Source organism: Lampetra fluviatilis, chromosome 10 (genome assembly GCF_964198595.1).
Source record: "Lampetra fluviatilis chromosome 10, kcLamFluv1.1, whole genome shotgun sequence".
In the NCBI taxonomy this organism is placed as follows: domain Eukaryota; kingdom Metazoa; phylum Chordata; class Hyperoartia; order Petromyzontiformes; family Petromyzontidae; genus Lampetra; species Lampetra fluviatilis.
Genome location: NC_136284.1, coordinates 7,838,016 through 7,851,097, shown reverse-complemented (window position 1 = coordinate 7,851,097; position 13,082 = coordinate 7,838,016). Strand labels below are relative to the sequence as shown.

At 48.9% G+C, this 13,082-nt stretch overlaps 1 protein-coding gene across 7 annotated transcripts in view; it reads left to right on the top strand.

The window, feature by feature from the left end:
• Positions 1 to 13,082, top strand: part of LOC144934524 (RNA-binding motif, single-stranded-interacting protein 1-like) — a 276,390-nt gene that overhangs the window by 187,882 nt on the left and 75,426 nt on the right. Inside the window, exon 1 of one of the 7 annotated variants that reach the window (XM_078860396.1) lies at positions 7,093 to 7,685. The exons of the other annotated variants lie outside the window; for them this stretch is intronic. Coding sequence (XP_078716522.1) covers positions 7,620 to 7,685 — 66 coding nt within the window. The 5' untranslated portion in view covers positions 7,093 to 7,619. Of the gene's footprint in view, positions 1 to 7,092; positions 7,686 to 13,082 lie in introns of those variants that run through there. 7 annotated transcript variants of the gene reach the window in all.

Genomic DNA, 13,082 nt, shown 5'->3' with positions numbered 1-13,082 from the left:
TTGTAATCTCAGCACATTTTAAACCGCGGTCCTGAGTAGTTGTTTTTTTGAGCTGCTTTCATTTGAATTCGTTTACAACAACAACAACAAAACAACCCCCTATAGCTCTGCAGTTTACGTGACGTACATACTAAAACGTATGCAGGATAAAAAACATAATTCAAACTGTTAAGAAAGTAAGTGGGCTTGGACGGGTACGTCACTGGAAGGGATTGTGGTAATGGTCAAGAATAATAACCTCGTGGCAGCTAAGGAATCAGTTCATGTGCAGTTTCGAAGTGGATTATTATTAGATCTCATGATCACGAGAGATGGCTGCAGCTTGGGGCAACTTCATCCATCAGTAGTTTGACCTTGGCTGATAATGATGATGACGATGACAGACTTGCGATATATAATTTGTGTACGCATGTTATTAAAAAAAATCCTTTAAATATATATGTACCCTGTATATTTGAGCGCCTAAAGTTAAATACCGTGTAGTGAACGTGCACGCTATGTTTAAAGCATGAATCGATCAAACACCGTTTGACAGATGACAACAGATTTCAGATGTGGTGGTGCATGCCTCTCATCCAGCGCTTTGAAGTCAGAGTTAGTGGATGACGCTGGTTTGTGAAATTTGCAAATGATTCACTGGGCTGTGAGGTGACCTCGAGTTGACCGTATAGCATGTGGGTATATAAACTTCCCTGTGCATATACCCTCATCATATATATGGATATGGATTTCTCCAGGTAGTCTAGTTTACAAGAATTACATGGTGGGCAGCGGAGGGCAGTGCAGGAAATGCATTGTTGTATTGTAATTCTATGCTCCCCACCTTCACCAACTCACATTGGCCAGGGTGGTGAAGTATGGTCAAATAACCACCGCAACCCGCAGTGAGTGGTCATGTCCTCGTCGAGCAATGGATTTACAAACGGCTCAGTGCGGCTTTTTCAAGTTAATTATTTCACACATTATTGTGATTGCACGTTCATAAACGGAAGATTAGTGGCCGGAATTTTATTAATTCATTCATTTTATATAACTTACATTTTCTTTTACCCAGGAAAGTCTCAAGACAATTTTTTCAGGAGGAGGATTCTGCAAGGTTTTTGTTACGAACGAGGACAATATTGCGAGGTGTAATCTCGATTGAAACATTTTCAATTAATTTTCTCAGCATATTGGAATGTTTGGCCAATACCACTTACATTGTGTGTGTCTATTTTTCACATGTGCATGTCCTGCACTGAATTGGCAAAGCATATCATCTAATGGATGTTATATCAATTCTGCATCGGGTGTCATTTTTCTGTGGAGACCTTGCAATTGCCATTACCGGTTGGCATCACGTCTTGGAGCCATTATGAAAATAAATCCATCCTGTTATTCTCCTGTGAGAAAGTGTTCCTGTAAAGCACGTGGTTTTAGCAACGTGAAAGTGATTCCCAGTATTGCCACATCTCAGACTATTTTGACCTCAAAAAACCCATTCCTCACTTTTTTGTACGTCTTCAAGTTTTTTTTTGGGGGGGGAGGAGGGGGGTAAAAAAAAAACACAACATCGGTATTTGTGCAGTTGTGAGGTTGCGTTATTTTTTTTGAGAAACATGAACCCCGGGTGCGTTTGTAAGACTTTATTTCAGCAATGATTCAGCCGTGACCTTATTTTACACGCAAACCATGTGCCTGGTTGTGCCGCGTGCTTGGACATTTGTATTTCCTGTCATTAGCTACACACGATTTCCCCTGGATATCAATGCATGTAGCAAAAAGCTGCGTGGATGCAAGTCCCCGAGTATGAGTAATAAAAGCTGGAATCGCTTGTCAGTTCCCCACAAGATAGTCATGTCTGGACACTGGCGGCCTTATTATTTCATGTAAAAGCGCATTGTTCGCGAGCAGCGCCGGCTTTCCTATGTAATTTATTGCCTTTGGGAAATTAAATCCATTATGATGGCATGAGCACAGAGAGATGCTGCGAGCTGCAGATGGTTTGGTTTAGCATGGGAACTCAGCCGCACTTGCCCACAGAGGCTTAGAGGAATGTGATCGAGCAAGCAAAATGTTTCTACAGTTCTAAGTAAAACATTGTCCCTGCAAATAATAGCGTACAGTTTTTGCATTGGCACGAGAAAAGCCATTGTTGATTTGTGGACGTGCACAATAGCATCCTGCATAGAGATTATTAATTCATGAATTCCCCCGCCATTAATATTAAGATAGTTTGGCTCGTAACGGCTCAACTATTAAGCGACGAGGGAGAAGAATGTCTCTCCACTGGCCATGACAAATGAACACGAAGAGGCATGCAATGCGGGAAGCGAAAAAAAAGGAGACGTACCATGGGGCATGGGGACTAATTACAAGCGCTGAATTGGAATATACAGACTTCAGCCACCTTCTCATAACCTTGTCAATCTCAAGCTGTTTGGACTTTAGACTCAATTAAAAAAGGTCTCTCCCAGCTCCCAACTAATGACTCCACCTCCCCCGAGGTTTTAATACTTAAAGGCCTGTCCGGTTTTTTTTCTTTTGCGTGGAGTGCTGCTTGCGTTTTTTTTGTAGTTTAGGAGAGGCATTTGGTTTGTTAGCTTTGCCCCTTGGTGAGGTGCTTTATTACATTCTACCCGCACCCACGCACGCACGCCCACACACTCACCCACACGTGCGCACACACACACCTACACGCGCGCACACACCCACACGCACACACATCCACACGCACTTACACTCACACACACACCCACACACATCCACACGCACACACCCATACGCACACACATCCACACGCACACACATCCACACGCACACACCCACACCCACACACACACCCACACGCACACACCCACACGCACACACATCCACACGCACTTACACTCACACACACACCCACACGCACACACATCCACACGCACACACCCACACACACACCCATACGCACACACATCCACACGCACACACCCACACGCACACACATCCACACGCACTCACACTCACACACACACCCACACGCACACACATCCACACGCACACACCCACACGCACACACATCCACACGCACTTACACTCACACACACACCCACACGCACACACATCCACACGCACACACCCACACACATCCACACGCACACACCCACACGCACACACATCCACACGCACACACCCACACACATCCACACGCACACACCCACACGCACACACATCCATACGCACTTACACTCACACACACACCCACACGCACACACATCCACACGCACACACCCACATACATCCACACGCACACACCCACACGCACACACATCCACACGCACTTACACTCACACACACACCCACACGCACACACATCCACACGCACACACCCACACGCACACACATCCACACGCACTTACACTCACACACACACCCACACGCACACACATCCACACGCACACACCCACACGCACACACATCCACACACACTTACACTCACACACACACCCACACGCACACACATCCACACGCACACACCCACACACACATCCACACGCACACACCCACACGCACACACATCCACACGCACTCACACTCACACACTCACACGCCGCACTCGTATGTGCGGGTGACCCGACGTGAGTCTGTGTTAAATGAGGTGGAACGGCGAATATTCTCTCTATATTCCTCCTCCCACTCTCCAATCATCCACTTTCCAGTGCATAGCAAATAAAGGCACAACCTTGACACTGATAGCCTATTCTGTTCCGTAGATTTAATAATAATTGCTTCGTATTAACATTGGCTCTCATGCACACGCGCAACAACTGCAGAACTAATTTCTATTTTTTTTCAATTATTGCGGAATCAAATAGGACGGAAAAGGATTAGAGTAATTTTGCTCGCAGTTAATCTTGTTTGTCTTTGAGGTTTGCGCCCCCACATGCGGACTGCGTGCAATCGTTTTTTTTGACCAATTGAAGCGTTGATTGGCCCAGATGCTCACCTGATTGCTCCGGTGTCATTGATGGTTTCTGGATACACAATTGACGGGCCTTGCGCAGAGATCAGTGCTCATTGCTGAGCGCATCTTGTCCTCCTCTTCCACTGGCACATCCGAGTCGAGTGAACATGGGGGCCTCCCCCCGGTTGTGGGTAGGTTTCCACTGGCTATTTGGCAGTGCCGAGCCAGAACCAAAACCGTGATACGGCGGCCTCACGAAACATCTGAATCTTGCTCGGGGTAAAGCAGGGTGAGGGGGCAGGACGCGAATGACGCGTACGTTCCGTGTGACGTCAGCAGTACAGCTGCAGTGGAAAATCCTAGAGCCTCCTGAGCCATGCTGCGTCGGTTTGGTATGGCCCCAGCATGGCACGGTTGTGCAGTGTAACAAGATGAATTGGTGTCCAGTCCGTCCTTGATCCAGCACAGGAGTAAGGGTGTCGACGTGGCACTGCGGAGCGCCCAGCTGGATGTGACTTGACCTTCGTCGTAAACTCGAGTTGTGGTTGTTTACACAGCTCAATTATGAGATGGCTTGAGCGTGACACAAGACATGGGTGTTCTGTGAGATGAATTACAGTTTCTTGAGAGTTGCTATTATAACTCCAGATTCTGTTGCATTATATCAAGTGTACGGACCTGGAATATGCGCAGTGTAAGGGTGTCTGGCCCTAGGAGGCTGACGTGCGTTTGCTTACCGAGGAACACAGTGGCAACTTCCTCTTGCCGTTTGTTAAGTGGAATAAAAACGTATTATGCTTTGTTATGGAACTCTTCTTGGTTCTTTCGGTAAAGTCACGTAGAACGGAAATAATAAAATAATAAAAATTAAACATTATATTATTTCCCTTCTACGTAACTTTACCGAAAGAACCAAGTAAATGAATCCCTGCAGTCACGAAAGCTTTACATCGAAAAATTGTTATGGAACATTATACATACGTTGGTTCAGAATTTGCTCGCTTAAGCAATTTCTGCGAGATAATATTGGTGTGCTACGGGGCTAGTTCGGTCGTAATTGGAGTGGTGTTCGACCTATGCTATGTGTGTCATAGGCTGTCATCGTATACGCACATCCTCAGCGCGATTGCTGATCCAGTGCCAGCGAGACTACATGCTCCGGACTGGCTTTCTCGGAGACGTCACTGGCAAGGCTGACAGACGAGGCCGTGCCCATTTACACCATTAACGATGGCATTGAACACTTCGCCTCCGGCCTATTTGTCAGCGCTATTATGTGACAACGTGCGCTCTTATACTGGGCTCAGATTCAGACATTCTCCCGACTATCGTGTGCAGCTGCTGTGCTGTAGACAACAGTGGCGTAGCACGGTTGGCATGGGCCCTGAAGCAAGGAATGAAATGGGGCCCCTGTCCAATTCCCAACCTACCCCCCACCGACTCCCCTTCCTTGTTTCCCAACAACCCCTGGACCCTACCAGCCTCTGGCCTCTGGGGCAGTTGCACACTCAATAGATGCACCACTGATAGGGACCTACAATCCAGAGGTAATGGGCTGGTGTCCCGTTTCGAGGCATTTTAAATCTGGGAAAAAGTTAGTTCACTCGAGGGCGCCCCTGAAACTCATCGCAGAAATGGCTGCATTTGGCCAATTGGCAAATTGGCTCGAGGTGGCGAACATTATGGGGACCTCGCATTGAATCCAATGCAAATGGTAGTTTTCGAAATAAACAAAAGAGGTCCGATTCTGTATGAGAGCTGTATGTATGTTGAACTTCTTTTGCACCGTACGTAGCCAATCGTGATAATCTGAGTTCAGCGTGGATACATGATCTCTACTTTCCTTTTTTAATAGCATATATTATTTGGGTTCTTTTCTGTCTGTGACTTTTAGCATGCATTATTATAGTACGGAACGAAAGTGCAATTAATTATTACATTTTATACAGATGAAAAGCCAGTAATTGTCTATGTTCCCTCCCAATTCGGCGCACCCGTTTTATTTGGCTTGCGCAGTTTGGTTATCAATTAGCGCCACGGACAGCTGCCACGTGGGGTTTTAAAAACCTGGAATTGCCTGCAGCTCATGGCCCCTTTCTAAAATCACATTTTAAATTACTCCATATGTTCCATTCTGTGCGCACGAGACGTATTACAGTTATTAAATGTAAAAAAAAAATCATCTTAATATATAGCGTTGGCCAGTCATACTCGACACGAACTGTCCTCCGCCAAAAATAACACGAACGTCCCGCACAGTACATGAGACTCTAGCCTGGCTCTGACAATGATGTAGTGTTTGCTATTAAAATATTTCCATGTACGCGCGGTACGCACGCACGCGCACACGCATGCGTTGCTCACACGCACGCGCGCGCGCACGCACGGACACACGCATACTCTCCCCCCCACGCTACATGTTAAGTGCTGTCAGATGTAAGCCTGGCCCCTCCCACAGTGAGAACACACAGATATCCGGTGATTGGAGCAGAAAGCAGTCGGGTGTGGCGTTTCAGATGGATCACCGCTTCCCTCCCCGCCGCCGCCGACGCCGCACCACCTCGCCAAACCCCCAAACAGCGAAGCCAGCCCGCCTTTAAATTGCCACTGACAATCGCAACACGAGTGGCGCTGGGTACCGGAGCCCAGCCCACTCTTATGACCTCACTCCGATCCGCTGAGAGATGTGCGGGTGGGCGAGGGGGGGGGCGAGGGGGGGGTCGAGGGGGGGGGACGAGGGGGGGGGGACGAGGGGGGACGAGGGGGGGGGGACGAGGGGGGACGAGGGGGGGCGAGGGGGGGGGACGAGGGGGGGGGGGCGAGGGGGGGGGGGCGAGGGGGGGGGGCGAGGGGGGGGGGCGAGGGGGGGGGGGCGAGGGGGGGGGGGCGAGGGGGGGGGGGACGAGGGGGGGGGGGACGAGGGGGGGGACGAGGGGGGGGGGACGAGGGGTTGGCGAGGGGGGCGGCACACCACATTTGGTGCACGCGCACCAACGCACGAGGAGTGGCCTCGAACGAGCGGCTCCTCCCTTCGCTGATGACCTCACGCAAACCCTCTCCCACCCAATCCTCTGCACCTCGAACTCAGCCCAGCCTCTTACACCCCCCCCACCTCTCTTCCCCTGCGCCCCACCACCACCACCAGCACCCCCCTCCCTCCGCCCTGCTTGGGTTTCCCGAACGGGACGAAGCCCGAGTGTGTGTGCTACGGCGAGGCGTGGCAGGCGGTGGCGTTGCGAGAAGGCTGCATTCCTCAGCCCGAGCAAAGCTGTCCCGACTACTGCCAGCGAAGCGTGTCTGGCTCCCATAAGCAGCCCTGGTGTCTGGCTCCGACGCGAGTTGTGTGTCTGTCTGTCTGTCCTTGCCCCTCTTTGCCTGCAGCTTCTTTTTTTTTGTTCGCCTGTCCGCTCGTCGGTCCGCTTTTGCCTGCCCTTACTGCCCAACCCCGGTCAGCTTGTCTTGAGTGTGCGCCCGCTGTGTTTGGCGTGTCGCGTGTTCTCCCACCCGCTCGGTAATACCGCTCGCCGTACTCTTGCCTCTCGTGAAAAAGAAGTCAGCTTTGATTTGTAAAGAGAGAGAGAGAGAAACAAAAAAAAATCAGCCGCTGCAAGTCTTCCGCAAGAATCGGTGTTAAGTGTTGTTTAACGTTATCTGGACCCTACAGCTCTGAAATAGAAGTCGCTGTCCCAGAAGAATGGTTTTGACTCTAGCAAGGAACGGATACATCCAGTACCAGAACGGGATGTATGTGGCACGCAAGGTAGGACATCGGAGGGCTTTCCGCATTTAATGACATTTCATGCCTATTTGAATCTCGATATGGGTAAAGGAGCTTACGGATGAGCAGGGAACTGAGGTGTGCATTGTTAATCATCAGCGCCGTTGCTGTCAACCGTTTTAAATAGTTCTCTGTTGATAACCACCTCCTTTGTAATAGCAGCTGCGATTTTATTTATTTGATTTACACGAGGAACAAAGTGTTCCCAATTGCGATCTGCAGACAAGGCGTTGCTTTGTTTATTCCGATAAATGTTGTTCAGTTCAGATCTGCATATCCATGTCAGTTGCCTGTTAGTTGGCATACGAGTACAGATTGTTGTTTGTTAAATTTGTGCATACTAATCATGCCTGTCAATGTCAGCTGTGGTTTTGACGTGCTCCGTTATTTATATATATTTATATTAGGGGGATTTGTATGACTGGTAATATCTAACCGACTTGCGAATTGAATGTGACTTTACGCTGTGCGTGTGCGTGCGTCAATTTGGACGTGCGATGACAACACAAAAGTTGCCTTCACTCTGCGAATGCGGCAAAAATCGGTTAAATATTTGAGTGCGTGGCGAAGTTTCGGGAAATGGTGTACGTCTCTCTCTCTCTCTCTCCACGCATGCCTGGGAAGAGGTGGGGATGCTTCTACATCGCACGGGAGATAACCCTACACGTCATATCTCATTGCATTCTTATCCCGTGTCTTAGGTGCGCCATTTCAGAACAAATAGTGCAGCTCTCAGGCCCCGCAGGTGCCAGTAATTGGGAACAGCGTTGTAAAAATTACATGAACCACTGAATGGAAAATAAACCATCAAGCTCATTATTTGCATGAAACAGCAATTATAGTCAACGTGTGCGTCTGTCTGTGCACGCCTTCGCTTGTGTCGGTGTCAGCTCCCGTGAGTATGCCGAACGATGCGCGTGGGAAGTGTGTGTATGTTCGTGTGCTTGGGTACATGCAGACCTGCATGTATTGTGTACATCTCCCAGCGTGATGCCAAGTCGTGGTTTGAAGAAGCCCACGTGTGTGTGTGTGCATGTAGTGCAACGGGTAGCACGCTGCGCTACGAACCCGGGCTCGCAGCGAACACCAGTGACGATTATCTGACTGATCCTCAAATGAGTACCTGATGCGTAAATATCGCTGCTCGGGAGACAAAGGCGGCCGGATGTGGTGCTAGCCACCCACCCCCTTGTGTACCGTGCCGGCCTTCATATGCGCTTGCTAAACAGCACTTGCCAAATGAGTCTGTGATGGCTATGCAGGGGATCTTTGTATTTTGTCTTGGGAACGGTCGTGTCGTGGTCAGTGCACTGCACTTCGAAACTGGCGATTTCGACTTGAATACCCGCTCAGGACCAATAATAGCTGGGTCGACAGCCTTGAATGAGTACTTGATGCAGTGTAAAACATCGGCACTGGGGAGAGAAAGATTGTCAGGTGTGGTGCAGGCCACCCACTCCCTCATCTGCCATGCCAGCCTTCAGAGGTCATCGCTAACAGCACTTGCCCCAAAAGTCTGTTAAATGCTGTTCGGGGGTTATTTTGTCTTTGTGTACACACGCCAGTAATCTCGCTATTTAACCCATCATACCTGGGTTTGTCCCATGACCTGCTGCCAGTAATCCTTTGACGCTCCATGTGACATCATAGTGCACCTAGCTTGGCACAAGCTCTGTGGTGACATCACTGCCAAATAGTGGCAAATGGTGGCTCTATGCTGTCGGTGTACATGCTTGGCACACGCATTTAGACTAGCATGTGTTATGAACACGTAACAGTGTGGTGGTCAGCTTGAGTGACAGCAGCCCACAGTTTTAAGAAGTGATTGTGCGTGTATGTACGTGCGCATGCTTTCTTGCGCATGCTTTCATACCTGCAGTCTTGCATATACACATACCAGTGTGCCCTCCATGCGTGACACCAGGTGTAGCTTGAAGAGGTGCATGTATGTCAACACTTGGAACCAGCAGACCAGCATATATGGTGCACACTTACCCAGTGTACCAACCCCACCCTGAGTGATAAGCAGCCATAGTTTGAAGATTTCCCTGCGTGTGTGTGTCGCATGTTGCGGTAGTGGGGAGCGGTAGTGTAGTGGTTCGCACACTGCACTACGAACCCGGCCACCCGGGTTCGATTCCCGCTCACGGTCAACAGCAATGACAATTATCTGAACCGGTCCTGGGCCTCCCCTAGGCAGCCTCGGCCTCAAATGAGTACGTGGTGCGGTGTGGAAACATCTCCACTCGGAAGACAAAGGCGGTCGGGCGTGGTGCTCGCACACAGCACCCGCCCCAACCGTCTGTGAAGGCTACACGGGGGGAATCTTCGTCTTTGTCGCATGTGCGAGAAAGGCCCCTTGGCATGAGTTGCACACGTGTGTCGGGTTAAGCTCTAGTTTCTCTTGGCTGCAAAGGTAAACGCGACCTGGTGCAGCAGAGGAGAGTGCGGCCAAGCGGATGGCTGTGTTTCGAGCGGGAACTGAGAGGGTGCAAGGGGGGGGGGTGAACTTCATTCATCATGCGTGACCAGCCAGCTGCCTGTTTTTGGGTTTGTGAGTGGGAGGGAATTTGTTACCGGAGCGCGAGGCTTGGCCTACAGCGAGCGTGTCTGGGAGGGGTGATGTGTACTGGGCAAGAGGCTATGGGGTGCACATCAAGTCCAATAAGCTCCTAAAGCTGTTAGAGCAAACACACTAATTATATTTGATCATGTTTTTTTTTTTAAAGCCATTCCGAGCCAAAAAAATGGAATGTGTTCTTGTGTACAAATAAATAAATAATGTTTAATTCACAGCCGCTTTGTCGGGCTACAGCTGGATGAGAGCTCTCCCGTGCTGTGCCGGCTTCGTCCGTTTGTTAAACCATACTTCACCACGCCGATCAGTGCGGGTTGGTGAAAGGTAGGGGCGCAGGACTGGTCAAGGATTTCACCCACCAATGGCATCAGCTGTGGTTGGGAATCGAACTCATGGAAGTGTGCTTATAACACCGTGCATTAACTACTGCACCACCACGCCACACTAATGTGTTCTTGTATATTGCCATCGTTTAATATGTGACGATCATCTGTGAGTGTGGTTAATCATAATCATTGTGGTCAATCCACTGCTTGATGAAGGCTTCCCCTAAGCCACCGTCATCTCTCGCATTCCTGCAATGTATAATAATCCACGTGGCACCTGCACATGAGCTGATATCATCGTTGTCTTGTTTATATACACGTTTGTAAAATTAATGGGGGGTGGGGGGGTGTAAATGTGAATGCTTCACAGCTGAAAACAATTCACTGGAGTCAAACTCCATTCCGCACATCTGCGAAAGAGGCAGCACGCATTTTGCAAAAGTTCAACGTCAGGCGTGTCCAATTGAATGATTGATAGCTCTCTCTGCTTCTCATGTTTAATTTGTCAGTCACAGCTGATGTTAGGTGTTCCAAAAACTCTCACCAGTTAATTTGTCCGTGCACAGACAGGATACTCCCAGACAGACTTGGAAGTATTTCTGCAAATTGTTGTTTCTTCGTTTAATGGAAGGGCAATGAGATTCCCCAAGTGGGTCCCAAACTAAAATTACTTCACAAAGTGTCACGTGCTAGACGTGTTAACGTTGGCAAATTGGACACAAAAGTAAAATATATTAAAAAAGAAAAGTTTTACAGTCTAGAAATACACTTTTTTTTATTATACAGAGCTTTTTTTTTTGCTAAATTGGCAAGCCAGGTATAGCTTGCATAAATAATCAAAAAATGTTAACTGCACAAATTCCATCTGGATTTAAAAAGTACAAATAACCTCCCCCCCCCCCTGGCCACTTTCATTATGGAAAACGGCAAATTGTATAGCCATGGACAAAATGTACTCAAATTCGATATCCAGGGGAAAATATGAAAATAAAGCATCTTTGTAAAACATGAGATCATGCATTTGATGGGAAAGGAAGGGCAGCAGAGGTCAGTACAGCATGCGGGCTTTGAAAGGCAAAAGTTGACTGTCATTTAAGGATTAAGTGCCCGGAGGAAGTGTGTGCAGCATGTGTGTGTGCTCATACAAACACCCTTTGTCTAATGCACTGAACCTTTGGATTTCGCTGTCACAGTGTGATACAGGCTGATATTTACACTGAATCAAATGCACAACTTTAAGCTTTTAAAAGAGCAATTTCACAGCTTTGACAGGGTTTTCGTATAACCAGACAAAACCCTTCAGTGGAATAAGCGGATTTTTTTTTGTCTTCAGTTTTTTTTCTCCCATCCACGCTCTCCCTATCTGCTTTGTGCAAAACCCCCAACAAGCAAGTCGCCCTCCCCATTTGAACCGCGAAAGGAGCGGCGCAATCTCAGCATCGTGCGTCAAGCGATTAAATAAAAGCTGCCACCAAGGGCGAAAGCAGCCGACTTCTCAGCGAGAGAGAACGAGCGAGAGCGCGGGAGAGAAAAAGCCAGACTTCGGTGGGAGGAGGCGTGGTGAAGGTGCACAGGGCTATCAGGACAGTGCTATGCGGTGTGGAAGGGATTATGGTTTTTTTAGGTGTGTGTGTGTGCGCACACACAAAGCACGAGGACCTCATACATGTCGGGAGTGGTAATGTCGCGGTTAGCGTACTGCGCTACGTGCTCGACAATCCGAGTTCGAATCCTGGCCATGGCCACCATCAGTGGCAAACATCTGATCGGATCCTTGGCCTCTGCTATATCGACTCAGCTCCCTGATGTGGGCTGTCAGCCACATCGCCCAATCGTGCCCCAACAGCCTTTGTAGGCTGCACATGGGATATTTGTCTTTGTGTACACAGCACTGTGTTATTTCCTCCCCCGCCCCCCCGTCCATGGAGGCCTAACTTAGTTGTGTTGTGAGCAATTTCTGGGTTTTCGGCTGAGCACAGCTGGTGGGCTGCAGTGCCGTGGTTCCGTGCGCCTCAACAGCTTAATTAGACAGCTTGGTAACCAGCCGACTCCTTACCTGCCTCGTCTTATCTTACGCCGTTTTGTCTGGAACGTTGAGACTTCCCTTGCACTGAATTGTGCGTCTATCCTTGAGAAATGGCTCTGCCCGCAGGCCTACATTGTCAGAATCCTGGAAGTTGCATAAATAATCATCTCGGGGGGCACTTCCTGGGTTGTTTTGAGTGGCACGTGCGACGTCGTGTTCTTATATGCATTGTCGCTTGATGAACGGCCAAATAAATTGTGTTAGTTTATGGCTGCTGTGAGCCGCATCTCACTTGGGTGCCATGTTTTGTAATAAATTAATATTTGTGCACAAATCATATGCGGTCAAAAAATGCCTCTTTATCAGATCAAGCGCCACGCTCACGGACGTTGAAGAGCGAATAAATACAGTTCCTCACAAAGCAACCGATTCTTCATCCGCTGGGCGGC